This window comes from Rhinolophus hipposideros, assembly GCF_964194185.1.
Source record: "Rhinolophus hipposideros genome assembly, chromosome: 25".
Lineage (NCBI taxonomy): Eukaryota > Metazoa > Chordata > Mammalia > Chiroptera > Rhinolophidae > Rhinolophus > Rhinolophus hipposideros.
This window is the reverse complement of record NC_138071.1, coordinates 21,306,898-21,322,772: the sequence shown is the minus strand read 5'-3', so window position 1 is coordinate 21,322,772 and position 15,875 is coordinate 21,306,898. Positions and strand designations below refer to the sequence as shown.

At 37.6% G+C, this 15,875-nt stretch overlaps 1 protein-coding gene across 1 annotated transcript in view; it reads left to right on the top strand.

Annotated features, from left to right (window-relative positions):
* Positions 1-15,875, top strand: part of KDM7A (lysine demethylase 7A) — a 68,507-nt gene that overhangs the window by 23,168 nt on the left and 29,464 nt on the right. Inside the window, exons 2-3 of the mRNA XM_081038614.1 lie at positions 9,701-9,786; positions 14,133-14,250. Of these exons, the coding sequence (XP_080894740.1) occupies positions 9,701-9,786; positions 14,133-14,250 (204 nt within the window). The remainder of the gene's footprint in view (positions 1-9,700; positions 9,787-14,132; positions 14,251-15,875) is intronic.

Genomic DNA, 15,875 nt, shown 5'->3' with positions numbered 1-15,875 from the left:
TATATGGACATTTCAAAATAAGATCTCAAAAGAAAAATTCATCAGCGGTTTATTTCCCCCCCTTAAATCCGTTTTCTATCTTTTGATATTTGCAAAATTCATACTTAAGCAGGCTCCAGGATAGTAGTGCAAACTAACGCCTCCCCACGGTGCTGGAATTCCTCTTTGTGTCACTCGGGAAATATGTTGTGAGCGTCTATTCTGTAATCAGCTTTAGGTAGGTCTGTGGGGAATAGGGAATTCTGAGTGATTAAATATCAGTCATGTCTTTAAGGATCTTAAAGTCCAATTGGAGTGACAAAGTTTTCATGGAAGCAACCGTGAATGAGGTGCCAGCCTCTGTGCTAGGGTTCAAGATCAATAGTTCCCCAAATGCCATTTCTCTGCCAAGCTGGCTGTGAAAGAATCACCTGGGGAACTTGTTAAAAATAAACATTATTGGGCCCCACCCATTAACTTTTCCCTGTAGATCTAAGGTGGGGCTTGGAATGTGTTTTTCTTTTTCTTTTTTTAAAATAAGCACCACACAGTACAAAAAACATACTCGAAGGTTAAACGGTGGAAAGCAATTCTTCCTCTCCTCTATTCTGCATCCACTCAGTTTTCTTTCCCAGAGGCAACTACTTTAACCTTTTTTTTTTTTTTTTTGCATATTGTTCCAGACATATACTCTGCACTTACAAACATGTATATGTGGCTGCTTGGGGGTAGAGGGAGCATATTATACAAACTGCTCTGCACCTGGCTTTTGTTGCTTTGCAGCATATCTTGGAGATCGTCCTATATCTCTTCCTACAGAGCTGCTGGTTTCTTTTGAAAGACTGGCTCATAGCCGCTTATAAAAGCTCTGCAGGAGATTCTAATGTGCAGCCAGGTTCGGGGGCCACAGATAGTGTGAAAGGAGTTCAGAAAAAGTTTTCTTGAAATGTTAATTCCTTAAGTCTTGCATTTCATGTGCTTCTAGATTCAGATTGCTTTAGAACAAATTTTTGCATGTTTCTTCTTCCTGCTGCAGTCATTAAGTAGAATTGATCAAAGTACATGAAGGCAGTAGTGTACACATTGATGTACATTCTGATAACAGACTTTTAAATGTCTTCCTTTATTAAGAACATTGCCAAGCAAACCTTTATGAAATTGCTACTGCTTATCCTTGATCATGGTGACAAGTGTTTTCTTCCCCAAGATGATTTACAAAGTTCTTTTGGGCTGGCATTTATTTGCTGTTTCACTGGTTATAAATAGAAATACAGTCTGTCTCCATGCAATAGCAGATCCACTAGGCATTGTTTGCATTCCCTTAGTCTATATAGACCTACCCCGTACATGGCTAGACCGGCAGAAAGTAGATTGCTAAAGAGGAGAAGAGAGCGTTAGCTTGAGAGGTTGAATGGCTAGTGGAATGACCACGGGATGGTGAAAAGCACGTATATTCAGCGGTTGTATATTTCAGAAATTTCAAACATCTTTTCTTTCTTTAGAACATTCTAATAGAAATTATTACCTTCATGAGAGAATGGTTTATTTGTGCTTAACTGTAAAGCTCCGTTTAATCCATTTACCATTTACATCACCTACGCTGTGTACTTTGGGGACCAGATAAAGTGACCAGCAGAACAAGCATGTTTTCTGCACTCAAGACGCAAGCAGTGCACTGTATCATTCATCATGTAAATTATATTTGATGCCTATATTTCACAGATTCATCTTGGAACAAATTTAATTCGAAGCTTGTCAGCAGGGTTTTCGGCTTTTTAAGGGGTACATTTTGTACCAGGGAGCGCATCTATCGGATCTTCAACTCCTTCCCCCCTTATTTTCCTCTCGTGTTCTTTGTTCAGTTCCTTGTTATATTGTCTTCCTCCCTCCTCCTTATTAACATAGATGTTCGTAGTCAGCTGGTTGGAAATAACTCAGGAAGCACTGGGACAGTTGGAAGCATGAGCCAGCTGTCGGAGGTAGGAACAGTGGTTCACGGTATATATGTCATTCCAAACCCTTGTTAAATACAGTTAAGCACATAGTATGTATGCCAATAAATAGCTTTAATGTGTCAAAATAAAATCGTCACAGAAGTTGAATTATGCCATGTTCAACTTATAAAGACAAGCACTTAAATTTTATGACAGCGGTTTTATATGTCAGCAAGAAAAGTTAGGTTTTTCTGAACCACAGTTTTAATTATAAATTACCAGTTTGATTTTCACTGAAAATATCTCATATGTGTAAATTGTAAATTTTTACTTTAAGTGATATCTGATAATAAATTATCTCATGGTTGAAACACTGCATAAAACAATTTAAAAGTGCAAAAGGGCCAGCCCAGTGGCTCAGGTGGTTGGAGTGCAGTGCTCCTAACGCTGAGGTTGCTGGTTCGATTCCCATATGGACCAGTGAGTTGCACCCTATATAGCTAAGACTGTGAACAACAGCTCTGCCTGGAGCTGGGCTGCCCTGAGCAGCTGAGGTTGGCGTGAGCTGCTGTGGGCTGCTGTGTGTTGCCCCGGTGACTGGCCACCAGACTGCCTCAGCTGGGGGGAGTAGTACAAGGCTCATCATACCAGCATGGGCCAGGAAGCTGTGTCCTACACAACCAGACTGAGAAACAACGGCTCTAACCGGAGTGTGGGGGGTGGGGAGGAAGAAAGGGGAGGGGAAAAAAGTGAAAATGCCCATTTGTATTCTAGTACTTTTAGTAGGAATGTGAACCTATTAAGCCAATACTGATTAGCAAAATAAAGTTTTTGAACCAGCAAAACCATTGTTTTCCAGTATCATTCTAAGCATTTTATGTATATTAATTTTTCTAATAACTCTTTGAGGGAAATACTGTCATTATCTCTATTTTTACAGATGAGACAAAAACCAGACAGGCAAAGCAAGTTACCCAAAGTCACCCAGCTACTAAGTGAGGTAGCCGGTATTCTAACATAGGCAGACTAACTCCAGAGAACTCAACCATCAAAAATTAATTAAACATGGACAACAAATTCTCCTTTTTTTTCCCTTAAAGAATGGTCATTTGAGTATCTAATTGAGTGTTCTCTGAAGAAACATATTTGAAGAAAAATATATTAAGCCTAATCATTAAAGCAAAGTTTCCTGCTTAGTCTCAAACATCATAGATAATAAGCCCAGAGCTATGTGAGCTGTGACTGGTGCCTAATAGAAACGTAATAATATTAATGGCTGCCATTTATTACTTAATATATTTACTGTGCCATTGCTTACTATATGCCAAGCCCTATGCTCTACGTGTTTACATACATTGTCCTATTTAATCCTGGGGGAGAAGAGATGAAGAAATGTGTTCAAAGTCAAAATAGCAGAGCTAGAAATCAAACCAAGCCATTCTAATTCCAAAATGTACACATCCCACTGAAGCCAATTGACACTTGTTTGTCTGGTGGCCTGGAACTAGGCTGGGTAGTCCTTGCCTGGCTTATAGCTGTCTGATGACCTCAGCTGACCCAGAGTTAAACAATATGAAAGGAAATGTGAGGAGCAGGTTGTCATCTCTCCTCTGTATTCCTGAGTTAATTCACCTCAAAGGCCACTCCCTACCCCCTTTGATGACTACTGTGGTGCTTTGGGCGAGAAGGTGAATTGTGATACACACGTGAAAACTTGTCTTGAAGCAAAATTTTAAGTGAATGAATTCCATTACCACAGCCTCGCACCATCTAAGGAAAGGCAAAAAAAAAGTCGAATTTATATGTTGGAAGATCTTTCCCTTTTTACCAACTGTTGCCTTTGTTCCTGAAACGAATTCTTAAAAAATTCAAGCTGAACAGATTTCTTTTTAAGTTGCTTGTAACTTTACTACAGCATACCTGTTTTCAAATAAGTTTTCACCAGTTAATCAGCATAAATTTACTGGGGTCATCGTATTGAGGGCATACCGTACTTGGTACTGAGAAAAGTATTGAGCTCATTTCAGGAAGTAGAGGATATATAAATAGCTCAATATTAGACATAAATGAGTGGAAACGTGTATCAATAAAATGCTGAAGGACTTTCTGTGGGGTGATCCAGTGCAATTTCACCAACGAGGAGGAATTTGCGTTGGACTTTAGTGTAAGACTAGGTAGTGTAAGACTTTGTCATGTAAGATTGGTGAAGAATGGGGGGAGCATTTGAAGCAAGGGGAATATCCAAGGACATCTACTGACAGTAAGATCATAAAGAATTTGGCCACAAGCTCTTTTAACACCAAGAGTAGAGTATAAATGGGAGCATTATCCGAGAAGAAAAAAAAAAATGTTTAGCAGATCCTCGGGAATTCTGGTTAGTCATTAATTCAATTCTGTTCTCATCAAGTGTCAAAAAAATGCCAGCTAAGCAGCAATTTCAGAAGATAAAAACAATAGAAAGTGCTAAAGTTGTCACTGTCCCACTCACCAAATGGCATTGAGACTGTTCTTCTATAGAAGGAAGCTATTCAGCAAAGGTCAGATTGGCACCCCTATAGGAAAGCACTGCCCCCTACACACACACACACACACACACACACACAGGTCTAATAAACATTGAACATTTTACTGTTAGGATAAAGGGCGATTTGTATATGAAAGTTTCATAAGAGAAACAAATGGAGTAAAAGAGACTAAAGAAAGATTGAAAATGATTTTTACAAAATTTGCTTTCAGAATTCCGCATTTTTATGCCCTACTGCGTTTGCTCTTCTGTTAAAGCTCTAGTGATTGTAAAATTCTTTTAATGGAGGTTGAAGGGTGGGAGGAGTTTCCGACCCTCTGAGAGAGAAAACAAAATGTACGTAGTAGTTCCTTTTAGTACCCTTCAATGATCTGAAATAACCTTGGTTGTAGGAACATTTAATTTTTGTTTAATTTGATTTTTAATTGTATTTTATATGATTAAAGAATTTTTTTCGGATTTACTAATGTATCAAATTTACTGTTTTTACTAATTTACCAAGTTTACTATTAAGTTCTGCAATTTTTTAAATAAATGTAAGCTGTAAATGTTTTGCCAGTTGGTTAGAGTTAGTCAAAACTTGAAGATAGCTCTGACATTGTAATAGAAGAGAGTGTGTAGGGTGAGTGTGGGGGTGAAGAGTTTAGAAGCTGGAGAGAGGAGCCATGGGTCTCAGGATTATTGGCTAAGTTTTGCCCAAAGTGTCCGTAATTAATTGGAACGTCCCTGTCTTTTCTTTCTTCCCTAAGCCTTGGGCGAGTCATCCTTAATCACGTATCTGAAATATTCCTGGGTAAGTTTATGATATATGCTGGGTTAGGTTTTCCAGGAGACATCTAACAATTTTTTCTCATTTAATTTTTTTGATGTAGCCATCCCTTTTTAAGAATAAGGAATGTGGCCATAGTCAAGGTATGACAAGACAAACCATGGGATATTAGAAGTGTCAAGTTGGCTTCTGTGGCCTTGAGTTTCTGTTCTGGTCAGAGTGTAGCACCTCTTCCTGGGATCTATCGAACCTCACTTTCAGCATCAGGGACGTTTGGTTTTGAACTCTGTTGCGTGGAATGTAGAGCTACCTCTCACACATCTTCTCACTTATCTCCAGTGAAGTTCTTTGTTCCATGTTAGCCACCCGCTGTTATTTACACGTGTACCTTATCACTGTTAGAGACTCTGCTACCCCAGAAATTTCAGATTCTGAACATGCCGCTCTTTGGGCATAATCTCTGCCCCTTGCACATCACTTGCTCAAGGCCTTCCTCTGTGTCAGGGCTGGGAACACAGTGAGACCCCTGAGACCACCTCACCATCTCCTCACTACCTTCTTCACCACCTCACCATCTCCTCACTACCTTCTTCTGTCTTCAGGCCCCTTTTGTCCAGCTTAGATTTCACGGTTTGTCATTATACTAACTCCCTTGTAAATACCCTCAACTCCTTTTCTAGCCTTTCCCTACAAAACCCCAACTGCGAATGGACCCCGCCTCCTCATCTGAGCCTGCACCACATGGTTGAACATTGCTGAAAACAAAACAAAACAAAACAAAACAAAATACAGGCAGAAAAACAATCACACAACTGCGCAGGAATGGTTTCACTTAGAACTCATTGTCACGGACCTCAGGTGGACTCTCAGCACTGCCTTAGCAATACTATTGTGTTTCTTGGTCTTTTCTTTCATCAGATCAACTATTTTATAGTTTCTTTCTTCACACCGTTCTGCCACTTTTGAAACTCAGCTGATTATCTCACACCACAGTAAGCTGAGAAAACAGAGGCCTTGGGACTGCAGTGTGATGTCCAGTTTATCTGTTTTTTTCCTCCTTTTGTCCCTTCTGCTTTTGGTGTAGCATCTAAGAAACCGTTTTCTGATTCAAGAACATGAAGATTGCTGCTATACATTATTTGAGGAGGTTTATAGTTTTCGCCCTTACATTTAGGTGTATATGATTCATTTGAGTTAATTTTTTTTTAATCTGTTTTTTGTTGTTGTTGTTTTAAAGATTTTTTGGATTTAAAAAAAATATTGGGGAATATTGGGGAACAGTGTGTTTCTCCACGGCCCATCAGTCTGGTTGTGGAGGGCGCAGCTCAGCTCCAAGTGCAGTTGCCATTTTCAATCTTTAGTTGCAGGGGGCGCAGCCCACCATCTCATGTGGGAATTGAACCGGCAACTTTGTTGAGAGCTCACACTCTAACCAACTGAGCCATGAGGCCACCCCTGTGGACGCTCAGCTGCAGCTCCTTGTCTTCAATCTAGTTGTGGAGGGCACAGCTCACTGGCCCATGTGGAAATCGAACCAGCAACCCTGTTGTTCAGAGCTTGCACTCTAACCAACTGAGCCATCGGGCTGCTTCATTTGAGTTAATTTTGGTATATAGTGTGTGGCGGGGTTCAGTTGCATTCTTTTGCATGTGTGTTTGTCTCAGTGTCATTTCTTGAAAAGATTGTTCCTTTCCCCATTGGATGATCTTGGCACCTTTGTTGAAAATCATTTGATCCTAAATGTAAGAGTTTATTTTTTGACTCTCAATTCTATTCCATTGATCAGAATGTTTCTCCTTTTTGTCTTGATTACTGTACGGTGCTGTCTTGGTTACTGTGCCTTTGTAAGTTAGTTTTAAAATCAAGAAGTGTGAATCCTCTATCCGATGATTCTTACTTTGGGTTACGTATTTTATAAAAAACCATGGCCCCAGGACATTGTACCTAAATATACAGAAATTTTTTCTTTTATTGGTTTGGAAATGAATAGTCTTTGAGTTAAAAAAAAAAAACTTTTTAAATGATTATTTAAAGCTCTACATTCCTGTTTGCAAGTTTGGTTATGGCCCAGTGTATCGTCACTAGTCCATGTGTGCTTGAAAAGAATGTGTAATCTATAGGTGTAATATTCTATAAATGTCCCGTAGGCCGCGTTTCTTAATCCTGTAGTTCAAATCTTGTATATTTCATAGATTTTTTTTGTTTTGCCTGCTTACTCTATCAGAGACTGAGAGAGTTGTCAAAATCTCCCCTTACAGTTGTTCCTGTTACATTCTCCCAGTGGTGAAATTTTTTATCAATATGAACATGTTTATCATATTTTTTGCTTTAGAGTCTGTGTTGGCTTGACATTAATATATAGTTTCTTTTGATTACTATTTTCATGGTATGCATTTACCCATCTCTTTACTTTCAGTCTTTCTGTATCCTTGTTTTATGTGTTTCTCTTATAACCAGTGAATTATATTATTTAAGCCCAGCTGGACAATTTATGTCTTTTAACTGGAGTTTTTAGTTGTCTCCCCAGAAATTATAATAGGCATCCTCAACTTATTATATTATTGAAGTCTAATGTTTAATGTTAATCATTACCTTCCTTCTCCTTCCAGGGTAAGTACCTGAGGACCCTGGAACTCCTTTGTTCCCTCCTGACTCAAATGCTGCGGTTGTCATGTGTTTTAGTGCTTTATATGTTTTTAAATCTCACATGGCATTATTTTGTTTTATGTAGTCAGTGTTTATATGAATTTACCCACATATGTATTACTTTTCTTAGCTTTTCATTTTTTAAATTTCATCCCAGACCTCTTTGTGGCTATTTTCCTTTGCAAGAAGTACATCCTTTGGCATTTCCTTTACTGTGGGTTAGCTGGAGGTGAACTCTGTTTTTGGTTGTCTACAAATACATTTCCGCTCTTTCTTGAAACATTTTAACTGAATATTGAACTCAAGGTTAGCAGATATTTTCTTTAAGCACATTTAACATATTCTAATTTGTTCCATCTACCATTATTGCTTTGAGAAGGCTCGTATCTTTGTAAGTAACTGGCGTTTTCTTGTACCTTTGAAATTTTATGGCTTTTGTTTTCTGCAGAAAGACTTAGACTTGTTTTTATTTGTCTTGCTTGAGAATTGTTGAGTTTCTTGAATCTGGATCAGTGTCTTTCATTATTTCTGGAATTTCTTAGCTGTTATCTCCTCATTATATTGCTCTGCCCTTATTCTTTCTTCACCTTCTGAGGTGAAGATTAAATGTTATACTTTCTCATTTTATCCTTTATGGTTCTCACCATCTTATTTGTATTTCCCATCATCTAATTTCTCTCTGCTACATTCTAGATAATGTGACCATCTCATCCAGTTCACTAATTTTCTCTTCCATTGTTACACCTGTCAATTGAGTTATTGTCATAGTCTTTTGTCCTCCTTTCTCAACTCTGTGTTAATCCTGCTTTGGTTCTTTTTCACATACAAGTTGTGGTTGTGTTTTTGTTTTATGCTTTTTTGGGGGTACAAACACTTATAAAATTTTACCCCTTGCTACTTGGGATGTAGCAAAGCTGCTGAGGTCATTCTTTAATAAATTACTCCTGTTTTCAAGATGTCACTAATGTAGTTTTTTTCGGTTCCCAGTTGGTTCCCTTCAACCTTTTCACTTCAGTGCCACGGCCATATAGATGGAGTGTTCTAAGTACAGTGCCTCAAACTAATTGAACTGATTAATTAGGGCTATCAGATCTAATGTAGAACTGTTAGGACTCAGTGCTCTTGCCATGTCAGTGGTGTTACCCAACTTACTAACCACCTTTAGCTGATGACAGCCATATTTTAAAGTTAGTTCGTGTCTTAGTTGGCTTGGGTTGCCATAACAAAATGCCGTGAGACTAGGAGTCCTAAACAACAGAAATATTTTTTCTCACAGTTCTGGATGCTGGTTGTCCCAGATCCAGGTCCGCCAGGGTCGGTTTTTGGGGAGGGCTCTCATCCTGGCTTACAGATGGTTACCTTCTTGCTTTGTACTCATATGGCCTTTCCTTAGTGTGTGCATGCAGATAGAGAGAGCAAGCGAGCTCTTTGGTGTTTCTTCTTATAAGGACACTAATCCTGTGGGACCAAGGCCCCACCCTATGACTCATTTAACCTAACTCCTTCCTTAGAGGTCCTGTCTACAAATATGGCCACACTGGGGGTTACAGCTTCAGCATGTGAGTTTTGGGGTACACAAATATTGAGTCCATAATAGGTGGCATTTATATAATGGTTGATGGTCTTATGGCTTATAATTGAGTTACTTTCGATATTTCTGCTACTGCTAATAGTGAGTCACTTCCCGTGTATTGGGTGTATACTTCCCCACAATTACTAGCAAGTGTAAGGGAAAATACTTGTTAGTGAGATCCTTGTACATTTCTCAGATAAATTCCAACCCATGTATTACAGTTCGGTAAAGACTTTCAGCTTACTTCCATGTTTCCTTTCTTTCCCTAATCTCAGCTGTGTGGGCGTGGAAGAGCATCACGCTGTCGACATTGACCTGTATCACTGTCCCAACTGTGCCCTTCTCCATGGTTCCTCTTTGAGTAAGTACCAGATGCGCAAATCAAAACTGAAGTTTAGAACTTAACGTGTACATGATAATGCTTTAAATGATACTCTGAGTAGTTCTGTTACACCCACCAAGGACTATAGGGAAGATTTTTCTGAAGGTGTCAAGAATGCAGTTTTTGTCTGACTTATTAAGTAACTTATTAAATAAGTCAAAATATTAAGGGAAACAAATACTATCATTTTTAACTGCTAGTGCAAAGCCCCCAAACTCAGGTACGTATTTTCAAAGCTTTCAATTTGGGAAGTGTGGTAAATTTTTTTCTGATTTTGGAAACTGATTTCAACTGTTCTTATCTCTATAAATAATATTTTAAATGATCTTTCAGTTGTATTTTGGGACAGTGTACAGAGTAAGACTACTTGCATGCACACATACGCATTATATTTTCAGGAGAAATTTAGGGCATCGATATGCTAAAATATTACTTCCGTTTTCCGAATTTGATCATCATGTTGAGTATGGCCTGGAGTCCTGCCAGCCATCCTCTCTGCTTGAAACCTGTCCGCCATTGTCCCCATCCCGAGGGAGACAAAGGCCAGACCAAGTCTCTGCCAATACTCTTCTTCCTGAGCTGGCAACACAGGCAGGGAAGCTCCCATCCTCCGGGGAGAACCAGCATCACATAGAAAATGGTATCTATTGTTAGCCTTTCACAAGTGCCTCAGAAAAATTGATTGAAATAATTAATTATTGTTGTACAAATGTGAAAGGAAAGATTTTAAAGGCTTTGGACTATAACTACTTTTTTTCCTTTAAAATGTAGACTGCAAACTAGAGTTTTTGTGTCCATTAAACTAAAGGGAGAAACTGTAGACTTAGTCATTTTAGAACTGGAAGGAACCTTTTCCTGAATATGCCTTGACAAACAAGGCATAGTCAGATGAAGGTAACCTATACAACTTCTTTATTTTGAATGTAGCCTTTTTCCTTGAACTTTGGTTTTTAAACAGAAATTTTGTTTTGAGGTTATGGGCAAGTAATTTTTTAAAAGAGACTACTAGCAACTGACTGCTCATATGTTTTGTTAGAAATGTTAAAATTTACCAAATTTCTTTGTAAGAGATTTATAAATTTAAGCTATATGAATGTATTAAAGTATTTCCTTGTAAAATACAGAATACCTATTTTTTTGTTACTACACAGTACAAAATTTGAGGTTAGCAGGTTGGTTAGAATTGTTACATGTGTATTTGGCTAATTTCTTGTCATAAATGTTTTTAAAGGTTTTTATTTTGTGTAGCGCTGAAGTATGTAGATATAACCTGAAATAATTATTGACCGAGTGTAATTCTTGGAGGAAGTGAATAATACTAGGTTGTTATCTAAAGAAGAAAAACAGAACTAAAATTGATAATAGTTTCAGTTCAGAATTTAAGTATGTAATCCCAAAATAAAATAATTTAAATTTCATTCTGTGAAAGATTAAGTGGGTTACTATGAGGCAGAATAGTGTTTAAGATATTACTACATGTGATGCACTCTATTTAATTTTTTTACAAAGCTTGTCATGCTCACTAAATTGATTTCACAATCCATAATGGATCACGACCTGCCCTTGGAATAACAATGCTTCCGAGGGAAGACTAGTGTTAGCTGGCCCTTCGTGTGCTGCTTGTCCTTGAATAACATAAGACCAGGCATTGCCTCTCTTCTGGGCAGAAGTCCAACGCTAAGTACCCATAGGGAAAAATGCCCAAGAGCCAGTAATCTCTTTTATCACGATTTCAGGCTCACCTTCCCCACACCTTACCCTCCACCCACAACTTGGGTAATCCCTTTGGCCTCTTTCCCTCTGCTCTTAAGCCTTTCTTGCTTGCCACCCAGGGATTCCGGTTCCTTTCAGAGTTCCCCAGGAATCCTTATAATAGATACCATTTAGATGGTATAATACCCACTTAATAGGGTGAATTTAGAGTTTACCCTTTTAATGGGAATTAAGAACTCTATTTGAGGGCAGGTATCAAAAAAAAAACCTAACACTTAAACATACATTCTCAGTGTTTTTCAGGCATGTGTAATCCATTCAAATTGTTTTCTCATTTTCCTATAGTCACTACTAAAATATTCACTGGCCTCCTTCCTTTAAGAAATTCAGTTAGCTCTTGCAGTGGCTGATTTTATGTGTCAAGCATGTTGGCCCAACGGGACATTTGTAGCCTTCAGTTAACATCCAGCACAATTGGCAGTTAATATGCCAATTTAAAAGCAATTGGCAGTTTACTGGGTACCAGGCACTACGCTAAGTTAGTACTCTACCTGTGTATCTCCTTTGATATTTATAACAGCATGATGTGAGAAACATGATGTAACTAGGTCTTGCATGTAGCGGTTTGCAGCGCTGGAGTTTGAACCCTTAGTTGTCTAAACGAATCTAATCTAATTAGAATCTAATCTGTTCTGCAAAAATGAACATTAAAACAATGTAATAGCATAATTATCATATTCGCTGGTAAGAATGTGAGTTACTTACCACTTTTCTGGAGGCAGTTTTGCAATATATGCAAGTGTCTTTATAATACTGAGTCTTCTAGCATCTGTAGGAATTTATCCCAAAGAATTAATGAGGGAAACAGATTTTTGTGTATGAATATTAATCTCAACTTTGTTCAAATCAAGATTTAGAAAGAATCAAAAAATAATTATAATATGATGCATCTGTATCTTGAAATAATTCTAGGCTGCCTTTAAATTGCTTTTAAATATTTAACAAGGAGAAAATACTCTTGATATAATAAGAAAGGTGAGCAGAATAAACATAATGATCCCAGTTGAAAATAAAATGGGGGTGTGTATCTATATATATGTAAGGAAAAAAGCCTGGAATTAAACATTCTTGAATTATAGAAGGGATTTTAAATGAGGGGGGGAAATAAAACCGCGCGCGCACACATGATGCCTTAAAAAGATTTTCTAGGAAGGTTGCTTTATGATTCTCAATTTTTCTCATGAGATTTTTTAAAAATGGGATTTTCTCTCTTCCGTACTGAGAGTCTGACTCCCATAAATTACTTGGGAATCTTGTTTTAGGCTTTGAGATATGAATAAACCTGATTCCCACCCCCATTGATTATTCAGTGTGGCTTCTTACCCACATGAGAGGATCCAGGATTATTATATTATTACGATCTTTGTAAGGTGAAGGTTTGAAGTAACTAAGACTCATAGAGTTGTGTCCCCCACGCAACATTTTATTATGAAAATCTTCAAACATACAGGAAAAGTTAAAAGAAATTTACAGTGAGTACCTTGAAACCCTCCATCTTCTGGCCATTAACTATCCCACTATCTATCCAACTTGGGTTTTTTAATGCATTCTAAATAAGTTGCAGACATCAGTACATTACCCAGAATCATGGAGGTTTTAGGTTAAGAGTGATTTTCAAACTTAAAAAAAAATTACTTGAAATCTTACATTAATACCAAACAAAGGATATGTAGCTGGTGCCACCCTGGTAGAAAGAGGCATGAGGTCCAGAGTTAACCCCTCAGCCTCTTCTTCATCTTTCCCTTTATTAAGGGTTCTGCAGTACAGTTGGGAAAACAGCACTCATTCCCTTCACTTGCACATTGAGGAAACTGGACCCACATGTGTTGAGTGATTTGCCCAAGATGGCAGAGTAAGTGATGGCTGAACTAGGAGTCAAATCCAAGTCTCCTGACTTTGTTGCTGTGACTGTTCAAGGTTGTAGCCTCCTGGAGCTGTGGAATCACAGAATCTTGGTGTCAAAAGTAGCCATAAAGTCACTTATTCTGTGAACCCACTTGTCTTCCTTTTTATTCTGATGCAGTCACCTGCTCTTCTTTGTGTCAGCATAACCATGCTTATCTGGGGAATAAATCTTGACATAAAAGAGAAGGGAACTGAACTGTGCTGTTGAAATTGATTTCCGATGTGGGATCAAAGGCCCTATCCTAAGAGGATGTTTTGGATGGTCCATAAAAATCATATTATGACCTAATGTCCTAGTGAAAAATCAAGATTTTAAATAATTGTGAGATTTTATAGTATGTGTAATGTGGATATTATAAAAAGTTCCAGCTGCTAATTTGAATTCCTTGATTTAATTTTTAAATTTTTTAGATTTTTTAAAAAATCTTAAAAATTTTTAAATTTTTTAGATTTTTTAAAAAAACAGTTAATCGCCTGTAATTACAACATTATATAAAGTAAAATTTACTTAAGCCTAGAAGTGCATTAAAAATGTGTTTTTTACTGTACTTAACATTTGTTATTTCTGATTATATAGAACATAATGATTAGAAAGTACATAGTATCACCAGTTACCAAACCTTTTTTTTTCCCCCCTAAAAATCTAGTGAAAAAGAGGAGGAACTGGCACAGACATGACTACACAGAAATTGATGATGGTTCCAAACCGGTACAAGCTGGAACTAGAACTTTTGTGAAGGAATTACGTTCTCGAGTCTTCCCAAGGTATGGAAACCTGTTCTGACCAAAGAAAATACAAGAACGTTACCTGATAAAGTGACATTATGTAAAGTAATGTTGTTTTTTTTAATTTAGTGGGGTGACAATTGTTAGTAAAATGACATAGATTTCAGGTGTACAATTCTGTGTTACATCATCAAGTAATGTTTTCAAATGTCAGGTTGCAACCTATTATTATTCTCAACTGAGGTTTTGCTAAAAAAATGAAATAGAAAATATTGGCACATTGCAAGTAATAGGACTAAATAAGCATAGTTTCATGGAACTTTGGTTACATGTATGTGTACTGGGTCACTATGTAAAAATATATTTCTTAACTGTGGATGTCAGTCCAAAAAGTTTGATATACACTAACCTAAGGAAATTGTTCCCAGAACTTTGTTCTTTATGATATGCAGCTATTGCTTTCCTTACACCTCACCTACTCCTATTTTCAAATTATTTTTTTCTTACGAGAGTTGTTTCCATATCTGTCTCCACCTCAGGTCTACCGGAAGTACCCACACCATTGCTCAGCCTCTCTGGTAGCAGCAGAACTGAGTTTTTGATTTTTTTAAAGATAATGGAAAGTATTTGAGTTATCTGTGGCTCAAAGAGAGTCACAAGCATTACACAGCATTTAATCATGCTAATTTAGATCATTCCCTACTCACTTCCTGATGTCTACTTAAAGTGATAATGCTTAATAGGCTTTTACACATGATCATTTCCAGGCTTGTTAAAGAGGAGAAGCACAATTTAAATTACAATAGCACGTGCAACCTATTCTGGAATTATTTCAGCTCCTGTAACTATAAAATCCTTGCTATCTCTTCAGTCTCTAGGATTCCTGTCTAACTCCCTCCGCCTTAACCCTTAAACAGAAACATAAAAGTATAAGTAGCTACTGCAGGCTCCCTCAGGTCTGCTGAGAGAAAGAACAAACACATTGTTAACACAGTGGTTTCACATGATTTTTGTGATATTAAAGATCCTAGTCTCAAATATTCTCCTTTATCAGTTTCAAAGTCATTGGGAAAATGTGTTTGTTTTCCTTGATTGGTTTGGAGACTAGGGCCAGTGTTTTCAGCCTGGGTCTGTCTATGTGCTGGCTTCAGAGAGGCTAATGAGTCCTCTAAAACTATATTAACAATTGAGCGTCAATGTGGGAATGTGCATTTTTCAGGGAGAAGAGCCATGGCTTTCATTTTTTTCAAGTAGGTTTGTGATCCAAAAGAGTAGTGTTAAAAATCCTGGCCTAGCAATTCCTATGGCTTCTCTGCCCAAGTAGCCATGATGGTCAAAGATGTCCAGACTCTAATTACCATTAGTTAAAGATCTTTGGTTGTATTTTGTTTAACGCCACAAACTTTCACATCATTAAAACCATAGTAGGGTGACAATAATTAACTGATTTATACATACTTGATGTGATGAACAGAGAAGTGTATAAAATAAAGTGAAGAGGTTATCTTCCTCCTCCCCTATTTTGAGACTGTAGTATAAGTCTTTTGAGACCCTTCTCAACATAATAACATTTAAAGCATAGATCTATGGATGTACATAGATCCATGTACATCCTAAGTTTTAAAAATAAAAAGGTGTTGTATTATGCATATGTGGTGCAGCTT